This window comes from Pogoniulus pusillus, chromosome 25 (assembly GCF_015220805.1).
Source record: "Pogoniulus pusillus isolate bPogPus1 chromosome 25, bPogPus1.pri, whole genome shotgun sequence".
NCBI lineage: Eukaryota > Metazoa > Chordata > Aves > Piciformes > Lybiidae > Pogoniulus > Pogoniulus pusillus.
Genome location: NC_087288.1, coordinates 367,399 through 382,495, shown reverse-complemented (window position 1 = coordinate 382,495; position 15,097 = coordinate 367,399). Strand labels below are relative to the sequence as shown.

The 15,097-nt window shown below is 56.8% G+C and overlaps 1 protein-coding gene across 14 annotated transcripts in view; it reads left to right on the top strand.

The window, feature by feature from the left end:
• The first annotated feature begins 1,086 nt into the window (after positions 1-1,086).
• KHDRBS2 (KH RNA binding domain containing, signal transduction associated 2) overlaps positions 1,087-15,097 on the top strand; it is a 55,504-nt gene continuing 41,493 nt past the window's right edge. For 5 of the 14 annotated variants that reach the window (XR_010306953.1, XR_010306954.1, XR_010306952.1 and 2 more), the window contains exons 1-2: positions 1,087-1,640; positions 14,518-14,645. Coding sequence is in view for 4 of the 14 variants with exons in the window: in XM_064164117.1 (XP_064020187.1) it covers positions 1,550-1,640; positions 14,518-14,645 (219 nt within the window). In the remaining 10 variants the exon portion in view is untranslated. The remainder of the gene's footprint in view (positions 1,641-14,517; positions 14,646-15,097) is intronic. The other 9 variants (XR_010306947.1, XR_010306946.1, XR_010306951.1 and 6 more) reach the window with 3 other exon arrangements.

The following is a 15,097-nucleotide window of genomic DNA, read 5'->3' as shown; positions in this document are numbered from 1 at the left end:
TGGGCACAGGAGTACACGGGCACGCACACACAGGGGTGAGCCTGGGCACACACAAGGACACACAAACTCGCACGTGGGCACACACATGCACGAAAAAGGACATGCACAGGCAGCGTGAGCCCGGGCACACTCATCCCCAGCACACCTTCTGTCACACACAGACGTGCACTGCAGCCTGGCAAAGACATGGGGTGACACATGCATGGGCACAGGGCACAGACACACACACAGCCTCGAGGGCAAGCACACCTACACGAGACACCCATAGAGTTAGAGTCCCACCCACACTCTCTACTCCTGCACCCACACTTACATGTGCAACACAGAGCCACTCCCATGTACAAAGGCATGGGCACACACCTGTATATGCAATAGCACAGGTGGGTTTGCACATGTGTGGCACTTTTTCTGCCCCGCACACATGGAGACACAGACCCCCAGGGCTGCACAGGTACACACTGGTGCACAGATACACACAGACACATGGCACAGGCACACAAACGCAGACACATGCACACATGCACAGACACACACATGTGCAGACACACTGATAATCACAAGCACATGCCCCAGCACACAAAGATGCACTAACACACACACATATCAACATACATGCACACAGGCACATGTGTCAACATACATGCACACACACACACACACGTATCAACATACATACACACACAGGCACATGTGCCAGCATACATGCACAGACACACATGCTCAGACACGCATGGACACACGCATGGACACACACATGCGCACACACATGCACACACACATGCACACACACACGTGTGCACACATACCGACATACATGCACACACACACTGACACACATGCACCAACACCCCAACATACATACACACACGCGCATGGACACACGCATGGACATACACATGCGCACACACATGCACACACACACACACACATGCACACACATACCGACATACATGCACACACACACATGCACACACACATGCGCACACATAGCGGCATGCCTGCACACACACCCCGACACACGTGTGCACACACACACACGCACGGACACGCACATGCACACACGGCGACATACATGCACACACACGGACACCCCCCCCAGTGACACGCACGGACAGACCCCTCCCACTGCCGCCCCCAGCCAATGGCGCTGCGAGCCTCTAGCACGCCCTCTCATTATCTCTACCAATGGGCTATCAGGGGCGGGGCTCTCTGGCCCCGCCTCCTCCCTTAAGGCAGCGGCGGGGCCGGGCCGCTCAGTGCCGGGCGTGGGGGGAGCGCAGCCGAGTCCCCCCCGGGACCCGGGCCCGCTCAGGGCAGCCCCCGTCTGGCGGGCACCCAGCGGGGCCGGGGGAGCGGCCGGGCAGGAGCCGGGCACCGATCGCTGTCCATCCCCAGAGCACTCAGAGGACCCTGTCACGGAGCCCTCCCCATCCCCGGAGCACCCAGAGGACTCGGGCACCAAGCGCCGCGCAAACCGTAATCACCAAGAGGAGCCGGGTACCGAGCGCCGCCCGCCCCGGAGCACCGATCGGAGCCGGGCCGCGGGGCGATGGAGCAGGAGAAGTACCTGCCCGAGCTGCTGGCGGAGAAGGACAGCCTGGACCCCTCCTTTGTTCACGCCATGCGTCTCCTTTCCGACGGTAAGGCTGCGCCCTCCCCGCCTTGTGCGGCCCAGCCAAGCCACCGCTCCCCCAGCCCTCCCGGGGTGGGACACTGCCGAGGTTATGGGGGGGCAGTATCCGGGCGAAGGCTGGGGAACGGCCGGAGGAGTCCTGCCCAAGCGTGGGGATGCGCAGGAGGAGCCGTGTAACCCTCGGGGGCTCGCAGCGGCTGTACGCGGGGTTTGTGCGCACCACAGCCTCCCTCGGCCCCCCGCCCGGTTCCAGGCTGAGGCCCCCAACCGCGAGCCCCCGCCCCGGGGCCGTATCGGCTCTGTCGCTGCCCGCTGGGCTGCCCCGGTCCCCGCTTGCGCAGACAAAGGAAGGTGCTGGTTCTGCAGGAGACTCGTTCCAGCCTCCTTCCCCGCGCTGAAGCCGCCAGGTTTATCTGGCAGGGCTGTTACCCATCGGTGTGGCACTGCCCGGGCTGCCCGTGCCATGCAGGCACGGGTGGGATGTGGGTCATCGATTCCGTGGCTGTGCGATCGATCTAGAGCAGGATGGCTTTTCTTTGGGTTTTGTGTGCTGGTGCAGAAAACGCTGCTGGTGGCACCTTGCTGTGCATTGCAGTTGGCTCTGGTCTCCTGGTGAGGGTCGAACGGCTCAGCTGGGGCTGCTTGAGAGAGTTCATCATTTAGGCTCTCTCTTGACAGTTGCTCCGTGTAGTTGCTGGGTGCAGGCCTTGTGTAGCATGCCAACTTCTGCAGAAGGGTAGTCTGTCAGGTTCCCTTAGCACACTGCTGCTGCTGTCCTCTGGACTCCAAAGATCCCTGTTCACCCTGGAACTAACAACAGGGCAGTGAGGAACAACACAGGATTCAGGCAGCCCACCAAGACAAGGACAATGCCCAGGGAGGCTGTGGATGTGCCCTCCCTGGAGGTGTTCAAGGCCAGGCTGGGTGAGGCCTTGAGAAACCTGGACTAGTGAGAGGTGTCCATGCCCATGGCAGCGGGTTGGAACTGGATAGTCTTGAAGGTCCCTTCCAACCCATTCCATGACTGAAGGCAACCCACCCAGCCCTGAACTGAGACCAAGGCAAAGAAATAAAAGTATGGTTTGGCCCTTGAGGGTGGCAGTTTCAGAGTCACAAGCCCAGATAAACTCATGTTGAGAGGTGGTGAGCACTGTATCCAGCTGTGGGGCTCCCAACACAAGAGAGACAAACTTGCTGAAGACAGGCTCCAGAGGAGGCTACAGAGATGTTAGAGGGCTGGAGAACCTCTGCTGTGGGGACAGGCTGCAGAGCTGGGGCTGCTCAACCTGGAGAGGAGAAGGCTCAGAGCTGCAGTTCAGTGTGTGCAGGGGAGCTGCAGGCAGGCTGGGGAGGGACTGCTCAGAAGGGGCTGTGGGGACAGGCTGAGGGCAGTGGTTTGGAAGTGGAGCAGGGCAGGGTTAGGTTGGGCACCAGGAGGAAGCTCTGCACAGGGAGGGTGGGCAAAGAGTGGCACAGGTTGCCCAGGCAGGGAGATTGGTTGAGGTTCTGTCCCTGCAGACATTCAAGATCAGATCTTACGTGTCCCTATGCAGCCTGCTGCAGCTGGAGGTGCCCCTGCTGGCTGCAGGGGATGGGACAGGATGAGCTTGGAGGGTTCCTTCAAGCACAATGCACTCTATGAATCCAAACAATTCAGTCTGTGGTTGGGTCTAAATCTGGAGTCCTGAATCCAGATGAACACAGAGGTGGTGGATAATGTCCCAGGTGGTGCTAGGCCTGCAGGAAAATCATCACGAATGAAGGCCCACAAGAGCAGCAGTGTCCGTCTGTCTTGGTGACCTCTTCATCAGTGTGTGCTTGGTTGATTGTGGATGGAGGTCTTGAGCCCAGGCTGTGCTGCAGTGCTGCCGTTTGGCAGCCTGGGAGTCCAGAATGAGCACTGCTGGAGGCAGCGTGCTGCTGGCATGGCTGCCCTGCTGCTGGAGGATACTTTTGTTTCTCTGCATTTTGTGGGGGTTGCATCCTTGCAGTTTGATTTTTATCCCAGAGGGGGAAGCATCTGCTGAGAGCATGCACGGGGAAGAAGGAAAATGCATGAGGAAAACAGAAGTGAAGTTAGAAAGCAGGGAGACCAGAGCAGGTGTTTGTAGGTGTCAGCTGGGTGCTGCAGTGGCACCTTAGGCAGCTGTGAGGTGCAACAAATGAGCACCTTCCTCATGTCTTCTTAGTACAGATGGATTGCATTGGGTCTTGGAGGGGGGTTGGCCTGGGCTGGATCTCTGGGGGCACTGGAAGATGAAAGAGGGTTGCTTGCAGGGAATGCTGATGCCAGGTTCACACCAGCTAGCTGGCACTGGCCTCCAAAACACCATCTGGCAGGCTTTCTAGAGCTGCAGCTTGGAGCTGACATGCTGCCTGTGAAAGCACTTTCATGGAGGTAGGAGTGGAGCTGCTGGAGGTAGCAAGAATTAATCAGCTGGTTGTTGCTGGGTGTAACGGGAAAGGAAATGTATGGAGCTGGCAGATCTGTTTGGGTGCCAGGTGGACTGTCCAGTGACGAGGAACTGGGGGGATGATTGCAACCAGAGGGTAGTGGTCAACAGCTCAATGTCCAGATGGAGATGGGGAACCAATGATGTCCCACAGGGGTCTGCACTGAGACCAGTGCTGTTCAGTGCCTCCATCACTGATGAAGAGGCTGGGGTACCCTCAGCAAGTGTGCAGGTGGCACCAAGCTGGGGGATGTGGTTGAGCCTTCCTGGGGCTGTTGGAACCCAAGCACAGGACCATTGTCGCGGCAGTGCTGATGGTGACAGCCACACCTTCAGCCCAAGGTGTGGGAGGCTCTTGGCCAAACCTGTGCCTGCTCTAGTCACGCCTCTGGTGCTGGGTGGCTTGTGCCAGGTCTTTGTGCTGAGAGCTCCTTGTGACAGTGCTGCTGCAGACGGCTCAGCAGACTCTGTCTCAGCGAGGCTGTGGATGGAAACAAGATGGATGTGGAAGGTTCCTCCATTAATATCCACCTGCCAGTGGTCACTTGCCTGCTGCTTGGGTCTCTGTGCCGTGGTGTTTCCATCAGCAGAGAGGAAATCTGTGTTGCCACAACAGTTTGCATTAATCCTTGTTTGCTTTGCTGTCCGTGGGAGAGTGGAGGACTGACTTGGGAAGCACACAGATGGTTACAGCCTGTGTCTGGGCAGTGTGGGTGGGTTACAAACTGGATTTGCAGAGCTGCTGTTTGGTGGCTGTTCGGTAGCAAAGGGGTAATGGCACGGCAGGCTTCTGGTGAGCTCAGGGGACTTCATGTTCTCCACAGCAGTCATGTGCCAGGCATGGCTGAAGGTTGGACCCAGAGAGTGGTGGGCAATGGAGTTGCCTCCAGGTGGTGGCTGGTCACCAGTGGTGTTCCCTAGGGCCCAGTGTGGGACCAGTTCTCTTTAACATCTGCATCAATGATCTGGGTGAGGGGATCCAGACACCCTCACTCTCTTTGCAGATGGCACTAAACTGGTGATGATCTGCTGGAGGGTAGGAAGGGTCTGCAGAGGGACCTGGCTAGGCTGGATCCATGGGATGAAGTTCAACAAGGTCAAGTGCTGGGTTCTGCTCTTGGGGCACAGCAAGCCCAGGAAGGCTGCAGGCTGGGAGCAGAGTGGCTGGAAAGTGCCCAGCAGAGAGAGAGCTGAGGGTGCTGGGTGCCAGCAGCTGGAGATGAGCCAGGCTGTGCCCAGCTGGGCAAGAAAGGCACCAGCAGCCTGGCCTGCAGCAGCACTGGTGTGTGCAGCAGCAGCAGGGCAGGATTGTGCCCCTGAGCTGGGCACTGCTGAGGCCACAGCTGGAGTGCTGGGCTCAGCTGTGGGCCCTCACTGCCAGAAGGACCCTGAGGGGCTGGAGGGAAGCACTGAGGGTCCAGGGAAGGGCAGTTTTCCAGCCCAGCAGAAAAAGACCTGTGGCTGCTGGTTCTCCTCCCTGTACTATGAACACCTTCCAGGTCTTCCCTCTGTAAGATGGAGGCTGCTGCTGAGTTTCACCCTGATCTTTGAGGGTTCCTAGGTGAAAAGCAGCTCAGAAGAGATGTCTCTGATTCTTGTGACTTTTAGTCCAGAATCAGTCTTTCTAAATGTGCAGGCAGAATTAATGCTGGAGAGTGCAGCCCCCATGGAAACCCTGTCATGTTTTAATTAGCTGTGCTCATTGCCAGCAGGATTCTGTTTCCTTACCCTAAAAAGGAGGGGAAATAATTAACAAAAAAAAACTTTCAGCAGATTAAAACCTCCACCCCCCAAAGCCCTCCTGGAATAGCTTGATCCTCTTTCTGGTTTTCAAGTGTTGCTGTTAAATGGCAATGGTTTTAGTTTGATGTTGAAAGAAAAGTATGAAGTGGAACTCAGTAATGCTAAATGTTCCCTGGAGGTGCTCGGGGAACCAGGAGCTGTGGGACACGGGGCCGTGCAGCAGTGGTCATGGACCTGCTGCCCGGGTCTGACCTGGGGATCTCTGGGGGCTTTTCCAGCATTACTGATTCTAAAAGGTGGCTTTGAAGGTCCTCCACATTTAAATAAGATGATAAAGAGTCACACCTGTGACTGCGTGTGAGAGAACCAAAGCCATCTTGAAAGCTGCCAGTGGTCTGCTGGCAGTGGACATTGCTCTTTGCCCTCCAAAGCCAGAGGGCACAGTGCAGCTCCCTGCTGCCTTGGAATTTCTCTGCACCTCCTGAAGTGTCCATCAGGCACTCCAGCATCTGCTGCTTCTGGCAAAGGCTCCAGTGAAGATGGAAACCTCAAACCCTTTTGCTTTCTAAAGCCCTTTGAACTCTGTGGACTGATGCAGCTGTTGGAAAATAATTGTAAAATAAAGCCACAGAATGGGTTTGGTTGGAGAAGAGCTTCAAGAACAGCCACTCCAACCACCCTCTAGCTCTGCCAGCCTGGGGCTAAAACCTGCCCCTCAGCACCCTAGCTCTGCAGCATTGAAACCCCTCCAGGCATGAGGATTCAGCACTTCCCTGGGCAGCCTGTTCCAGGCTTGGAGAACCCCTTCAGGCAAGGTGGTTCTTATGTCCAGCCTAAACCTCCCCTGGTGCAACTTCAGGTCATTTTCTCTTGTCCTCTCACTTCATACTAGGGAAAGGAGCCCAAGCCCAGCTCCCTGCAGCCTCCTCTCAGGAGCTGCAGAGAGCAATGAGTTCTGCCCTCAGACTCCTCTGCTCCACACTGCACACCCCCAGCTCCCTCAGCTGCTCCTCCCCAGCCCTGCTCTCCAGAGCCTGCCCCAGCTCTGTGCCCTTCTCTGGACATGGTCAAATTTTGTTCCCATTTCTACAGAGCTGAGCTAATGCTGCCTTTTGCTAAGGACAGGGTGTGATGGAGAGAGGGGCATAGTTTAGTGGCCATGGTGGTCTTGGGCTTGATGAGCTTAGAGGTCTCTCCTAACCAAAATGATTCTGTGATTCCAAGAGTTGGGGTAAATGAGCAGAAGAGGCAGGGAAAGTGGGAGAAGCAGAGAAAAATAATGGAAGAGTGCAAGAGAATTGGAGAAAGCAGCAGCACAGAAAAGGAGGCAGAGAAGGAAATGAAGTGAAGGATTAAATTGAAGGTGTTGAGTTCCCTCAGCTCTGAGGAGGTGATGGAAGCTGGAAATGCAGAGCTTTTAATAAGGGCTTCTGGAAGCTTTTAATTCGGTTTGGTTGCGCTAACAGGGACAGGTGGAAGCAGCTGCTCGTGAGCGCTGGGAAGTGCTTTTGGGTAGCCAAGAAAAAGACTAACCAAGTTCACTGCTTTCTGAAAATGTGGTGCTGAGGGCTGTGGCTCAGCACCAGGCTTGGGGGAGCTACAGGCTGGTGGGACTGGATGATCTGAAAGGGCTTTGCCAGCCGAACCATTCTGTGATTCTCTGACAGGCTCCTATGAAGAATGGCAGCCTCAGTCCTGCCTCCCACAGCTCTGGGCTCAGTCCCCATTCTGCTGCTCCAGCCCTGTGCTGGTCCTCAACTGTACTAAAATAGGACAGAAAGAAAGCCCAAACTGGAACCCAAGAGCTTCCACCTCAGCATGAGGAGAAAGTTGTTTGGTGTGAGGGTATTGGAGGCCTGGAGCAGGCCTCCACAGAGAGGCTGTGGAGCCTGGAGGCTCTCGGGACTCATCTGGATGTCCTGGGCAACCTGCCCCAGGTCATCCTGCTTTGGCAAGGGTGTTGGGCTTGATCTCCAGAGGTCCCTTCCGGCCACTCTGTGACTCAGCTCCAGCTTGTGCAGTGTGTTGTCAGTGATCACAAAGGGAGTTCAGGTTTTGAGAGGCCAAGGTGGTCATGAGCTGATCCCATGCCAAGACGTGCAGGTTTGGCTGCTTCTCAACACCACTGCTCAGGAATTCCTCAGGGAAGGTGCTTTTTGTTCCTTCTGGGAATTCTTGCAGTAAACTGTCTTACTTGGTCTCCTTTCAGGCATCAGCACAGGCTGCCCAGGGAGGTGGTGGAGTCTCCATGTCTGGAGGTGTTCCAGAAACCTGTGGCCATGGCCACAGGGTTTAGTGGCCATGGTGGGGTTGGGTTGCTGGCTGGACTGGATGGCCTCAGAGGGCTTTTCCAACCCAACCAGCCCTATGGTTCTAATCCCAGCATCACTGTGTCTGTCCCAGAAGCCCCCAGCCCAGACAGCATTTGGCTCTCCGTTTCCTCCTCTGGAGGCAGGGAAAGGAGCTGAAGCCGTTTGCTGATCTGTGAGGCTGTCTGCTGCTGGCGCTGTTCCAGCAGGAGCTGTCTGATCTGGCTGGCAAAAGGCCCTCTGGAGCTCAGTGCCTCATTTGAATGCTGAGCAATGGAGATGCCCTTAGAAGCTCCTGACCTCTGAAGTCTCCGACTGCCTCATCTCTCCTCGTTCCACTGTTTGTAGCCCGAAGTGCCAGGGCTGGGGAAGGAGGGTTGCTTGGAGGCCTCTTGCAGCACTGCCGAGGCAATGGTCTTGCCCTCTCTAGGAGTTAGCCTGGAAGAAAAACGACCATGTCCCAGCAGCCTTTTATTGGAGACCTTTCTGGAAATCAGTCTGGGGAGCTACCTCATCGTGCTTAAATGATCTCACGTGCCTGGAGCTGGGGGGCACTGTCTCAGGATGTAAGCTGGCAGGAACCCAAAGCTAAACTTATCTTAACAATACTGCCAGCCCGTGAAGAGAGAGTTCCTGACGCTGCAAGGGCAAAAGGAGTCTTTGGTGTCCGTTTGGGCTCATCCCCTGAGGTGTCCCTCCTGGCAGCTCCCTGAAGGGAGGCTGCAGCTGGGTGGGTGTTGGTCTCCTTTCTCAGATTCACAGAACGGTTTGGGTTGGAAGGGACCTTCAAGATCATCCAGTTCCAGCCCTCTGCCACGGGCAGGGACACCTCCCACTGGGCTACTCTTCCCTAGTAACAAGTGCTAGGAGGGGAAATGGCCTCAGGTTGCACCAGGGCAGGTTTAGAAGAAGCTTCTTGCCTGGAAGGGCTCTCCGAGCCTGGCGCAGGCTGCCCTGGGAGCTGGCTGAGTCCCCATGCCTGCAGGCCTGTCAAAGGGGCAGAGCTGTGGTGCTGAGGGCCATGGCTTAGCCCCAGCCTTGGTATAGAGAATGGTTGGACCTTAACAGCCTGTTCCAGCCCAAAGGGTTCTGTGACTCTCACAGCTCTCCTGGGCAGTTTTACAAGCAGAGCAGTGTTAGGAGGCCTGGGTCCTGCTGATGCAGGGCACAGATTTGCCTTCTGTGCCCACAGGTGAGCTGCTGCCCAGCTCTCTCCAGCTCTCTGGCAGTGTAGAATTGCCCTTCTGCTGTAAACGACCCAGGGGATGCAGCACAAGGCTGCTTCAGATCTGGGCAGAGGCGTTGGGGAAGCATGGTCCAACCTCAGAAGTGTGAGTGCATCATCTCTGGTGGCTGCTGTTGCTTCAGCTGAAGTGCTTTGAAGTTTCCCACAGCATCCTTCTGGCTGCTCACAGCTCAGACAGGCTCATGCTGCTAGGTAGAGAACTGGCTGAGGGCCAGGTCCGGAGGGTGGTGGTGAATGGAGTCGACTCCACTTGGTGGCTGGTCCCCAGTGGTGTTCCCCAGGGCTCAGCCTGGGGCCAGTTCTCTTGAACTTCTTCATCCACGAGGACAAAAGTCACACCACCGTCTGGGTCCAGCACCTTGGAGAAGAAGTTCTTAGAGCTCTGCACCACGGTGAGCTCCCTCAGGAGGGGGTGGCTGCTGCTGCAAGATTGCAGAGCAGATGCAGTGCTCCTGCCTTGGCCGTGTGGCACCAAGGACCCAGACCAAGAGCTATGGGTGGGTGTGGGCTGCACCCAAAACTCTAACACCAACTGACTGCAGCTGGTCCTGCCCAGGCCGTGAGGGGGGCTGCAGGGCTGAGGAGTGCCCCACAGCACTGACTGCACCTTCTGGGTGCCTCCTGGGTGCTCTGCTCTGCTCCAGCAGCTGGACTCGATGAGCTCAGAGGTCATTCCAGCTGCAGCAGTTCTGTGATTCATGAGGACAGGCTGGGAGAGTTGTGGCTGGTCAGCCTGGAACAGGCTCCAGGGAGACCTTGGAGCAGCCATCTAGCACCTGAAGGGGCTCCAGGAGAGCTGGGGAGGGACTTTTGACAAGGGCTGAGAGTGACAGGATGAGGGACAATGGCTTTGAGCTGGGAGAGGGGAAAGTGAGAGTGGAGATGAGGAAGAAATTCCTGACAGTGAGGGTGGGCAGACACTGGCACAGGCTGCCCGGGGAGGCTGTGGCTGCCCCCTCCCTGGAGGTGTTCAAGGCCAGGCTGGATGAGGCCTTGAGCGACCTGGGCTGGTGGGAGCTGTCCCTGCCCACGGCAAGGGTTGGCCCTGGATGGTCTCTAAGGTCCCTTCCAGCCCAACTGTTTATGAGTCTATTTAAATTTCTGGCTCAGCGAGGTCAATGCTGCTGAACTCTGAATGTGGCACTGGAGCTCTGCCTCCACATTGAGCAAAGCTTAGATGTTCACCTGGAGCAGCAGCTTCACTAAGGGTGTCAGAGCATAGCTGCTGCAGCTGCACCAGTCTCTGGTGTTCACCTTTCAGCCAGCTGTGTGCCCTGTTCCTGTTTGGTGTAGGAGCCTGCACAGCCAGCTTTGGCAGGCTCTGTGCTGCTGCTGGAGTCCTGCCCCAAAGGCAAATCATCTCTGGGCTTGGATTTAGGACATGTGTCACGAGTGGTGAGCCCTGCCGGGCTGCAGGCAGTGCTGTAGCTGCCAGCCTGCCAAGTCACGTTCTGCTCATCACTTACACAGTTAGTTCAGATAATGCAATTGCTGCTGGAAGTTCTTAACAGCCAGCAAAGAAAATCAGCTGCATTTATCTCAATGGCACCAATAAATATGGGCTCCTGCACCTGAGCTGCTGAGGAGACCAGCCAGAGGCCCACAGCCAGAGCACTCTCAAAGCTGGAGGTGTTTGGAATCGCTCAGGGCTCTGCTTTATGGTTTACAACCTGCAGCAGTAAAGCTTTGTTTGATCTTCAGCCTGGTATCCCCCTCCCTACAAGTGATCAAATGTGTGGCCATGACACTTGGGGGCATGGTTTAGTGGCTGTGGTGGGTTGGAGGTTGGACTCAATGACCTTAAAGGTCTCTTTGACACAAAGTGGTCCTGTGGAAAAAACGACTTTGCTCTCCAGGACGGGTGAAGAGTCATAGAGCAGCCCTGGCTGGGAGGGACCCTGAGAGAGGGTCTGCTCTGACCTTCGGTGGGAAAGGGAGCCCCTGCAAGGTTATCTATCCCCAGCCACAGAATCATTCAGGCATCAGATGCTTGGGGTTGGAAGGGGCCTTCAAAGGTCACCTAGTGCAACCCCAGCTCAGCCACAACTTGAAAGCTTCGTTCTTGGGACTCTCCCACACCCCTGGAGCTTGTTCCAGTGGCTGAAGCCATGCTCCAGTGAGGTGTGCAGGCACAAGAGCATGGTACAGAGCGCCAGGGGCTGAGGTGACCTCTGGAGATCATTGAGTCTGGCCCTCCTGCCAGAGCAGGGTCACCTAGAGAAGGTCACACAGGAGCATGTGCAGGTGGCTTTGGAATGTCTCCAGCACCTCTCTGGGCATTGGTTGCCTGTTTTACCTCTTCCAAAACAGGGTGAAGCACGCAGCAGTTGCAGAATTGAGGAGTGCATTAAAACCTGTACAATCAAATAACTGTGCACCAGAGTCCTCCCCCAGAGCTGACTACCTCTGCCGGGCATTCAGTGGAAGCCTGCGGCTTCACCTGCATTCTCTGTGAGCACTCAATGCTAGCGAGGGATTGGTCAGGCTCTCTCCATGGCAGAGTGCTTCGGGTGGGCTCCAGGTCTGTGCAAGACTGATGGGGAAACCAGCATGATACTGATCTTTCTCAGGTCTCTGCAGGCAGAAGAGCTCAGGCATTGTGCAGGGCACCATTGCTCCTGCTCCTGATCCTTTCTGTATAGAGCCACGGGATCGTTTGGGCTGGAAAAGCCCCTTAAGAGCCTCCAGCCCAGCCCTTCTCTGACTCTGCCAGGCTGGGGCTAAGCCATGGCCCTCAGCACCACAGCTCTGCCTCTGGGAAACACCTCCAGGGGTGGGCATTCAGCACCTCCCTGTGCAGCCTGTGCCAGGCTGGCAGAACTCACTGAAGGAGTTTCTTCTAACATCCAGCCCAAACCTCCCCTGTTGCAACTTGAGGCCATTTCCCATTGTTCTATCCTCCGAGACTAGGGAGAACAGCCCAACTCCCAGCTCCCTGCAGCCTCCTCTCGGAGCTGTGGAGAGTTGTGGCCCAAGTGCAGGACCCAGCACTTGGCTTTCTTGCCCCTTGTGCAGTTAGTCTCACCTGATCACCTCAGCCTGTCCAGGTCCCTCTGCAGCCCCTTCCTACCCTCTAGCAGATCAACACTGTCAGTTTAGTGTCACCTGCAGAGTGGCTGAGGCTGCTCTCAAAGCCTCCACCCAGGTCATAGATGAAGCCCCTGAAGAGGACAGAGATCAGTGAAGGATGTCCAGGGAACTTACACCTCTGGCCACAGGAGCTTCTTTCAGACCTCATGAGCAGCTGGAGCAAGGACAGTGACCAGAATTCAGCCACCGGCTGCTGTCTATCCCAGTGCCAGCAGGTCCAGGCTGTAGCTTGTTTTTGTGGTGAGGTTCAAGCCAACTGCATTTCTATTTTTAAATGCTCTTCAGCTGCTGGTGTGTCCTGATTGCCTGCTGATGAATTCCTTAATGGGCTGTGAAAAATATTTCTGGTGAGCATTTAGTGCCACTTTTCATAGTCGCTGTGCCTGCACTGTGGAGTGGGTACCAGTGGGCTGGGCGAGGGCAGCCAGGCACCCTCAGTCTGCAGGTGACACTAATCCAGGTGGAAGTGTTGAGCTGCTGCATGGCAGGAAGGGTCTGCAGAGGGACCTGACCAGGCTGGATCCATGGGATGAGGTTTAGCAAAGCCAGCTGCTGGATCCTGCTCTTGGGGCACAGCAAGCCCAGGAAGGCTGCAGGCTGGGGCAGAGTGGCTGGAAAGCGCTCAGCAGAGAAGGCCCTGGGGGTGCTGGGTGCCAGCAGCTGGAGATGAGCCAGGCTGTGCCCTGCTGGGCAAGAAAGGCACCAGCAGCCTGGTCTGCAGCAGCACTGGTGTGGGCAGCAACAGCAGGGCAGGATTGTGCCCCTGGGCTGGGCACTGCTGAGGCCACAGCTGCAGTGCTGGGTTCAGCTGTGGGCCCTCACTGCCAGAAGGACCCTGAGGGGCTGGAGCAGGTGCAGAGAAGGGCACAGAGCTGGGGCAGGCTCTGGAGAGCAGGGCTGGGGAGGAGCAGCTGAGGGAGCTGGGGGTGTGCAGTGTGGAGCAGAGGAGGCTGAGGGCAGAGCTCATTGCTCTCTGCAGCTCCTGAGAGGAGGCTGCAGGGAGCTGGGCTTGGGCTCTGCTGCCTGCTCTCAGGGGAGAGAAGGAGAGGAACTGGCCTGGGATGGTGCCAGGGCAGGGTTAGGTTGGAAAGGAGGAAAAATGCCTTTGGTGGCAGAGTGGTCAGGGAGTGGCCGAGGTTGCCCAGGGAGGTGGTGGAGTGCCCATGGCTGGAGGTGTTGCAGACAGGTGTGCCCATGGCACTTGGGGCAGGGTTCAGAGGCTGTGGTGGGGCTGGGCTGATGGTTGGACTGGATGCTCTGGAAGGACTTTTCCAACCCAAATAGTTCTGCGACTGTAATTGTGTGAGAGAAACCCAGAACTACCCAAAGGAGCTATCAGCAGCCTCCTGGTGTGCCTGCACGGTGCTGTCCGGGCTGCTTGCGAGGGGGAGCTGCACAGAGTTTGGCTGCCAGGGCCCAGCTGGCATCGCGGTTGGGCCAGGCTGACTCCCCAGGCAGGCACATGAGGCTTCAGAGCCACTTCTGGAGGAAGCCTGAACTGAAGCTACAACAGGGGAGATTGAGCCTGGAGATGAGGAGGAAATTCCTGACAGTGAGGGTGAGGAGACTCTGGCACAGGTTGCCCAGGAAGGCTGTGGCTGCCCCCTCCCTGGAGGTGTTCAAGGCCAGGCTGGATGAGGCCTTGAGCGATCTGGGCTGGTGGGAGGTGTCCCTGTCCATGGCAGGGCTTGGCACTGGATGGTCTTTTGGGTCCCTTCCAGCCCATTCCATGATTCTTCCAGCTACATGCAAAGTGGCACCTCAGGGCACTGGGTCACACTGCCACGCACCGTTCTGTGAGCAGGCAGTCTGAGCCAAGCTGTGTGGTGGAGTCCTCTTTGCCACGCTGAGCCCCAGGCCTTGTCTGCTCCACGGTGATGAGCTGGGGAGTGAGCCCCTGAGGAGCCTGCCCTGCCCTGCCCGGCACCCCCGGGCAGCTGTCGCGGAGCAGGCGCGGGTGCCACGGTGCGTGAGCAGCCGGGGCTGGCACACCTCCTGTCGCCCACTGCCCTCTCTCACTGCTTGGTTGTGTTTGTTTTTCAGAAATAGAGAAATTCCAAGGTTCTGAAGGCAAGAAGGAAGAGGAGGAGAAGAAATACCTGGATGTTATCAGCAACAAAAACATCAAGCTGTCGGAGAGGGTCCTGATCCCCGTCAAACAATACCCAAAGGTACTGGAGCAGAGCCTGACGCTTGTTTGATGGAGAGGCAGAGCCCAGACTCCTGGAGCCGTGGGAATGTGCCTGGGTTCAGCTGCCTGCTGGCTGCTCTGCCTCGGGGCCCATCAGAAATGGTGTTGAGTGGGTAAAACTTCTGGGTTTCCTCCCAGTACGTTTTGTAGCTGGTCTGGAGGCTGTGTTGGGCTCTTCCAGCAGGTCCTTGTTTTTCCTGAACTGGGGAGCCCAGCACTGGACACAGTATTGCAGCTCCCCAGGGCAGAGCAGAGGCAGCAGAACCTCCCTAGCCCTGCTGGCCACACTTTTCCTGATGCCCCCCAGGATGCCCTTGGCCCTCTTGGCCACAAGGGCACATTGCTGGCCCATGCAGCACCTGCTGTCCACCAGGGCTCCAAGCTCCTTCTCCACGGAGCTGCTCCCTTCCATTCTGTGATTCATACTCATAA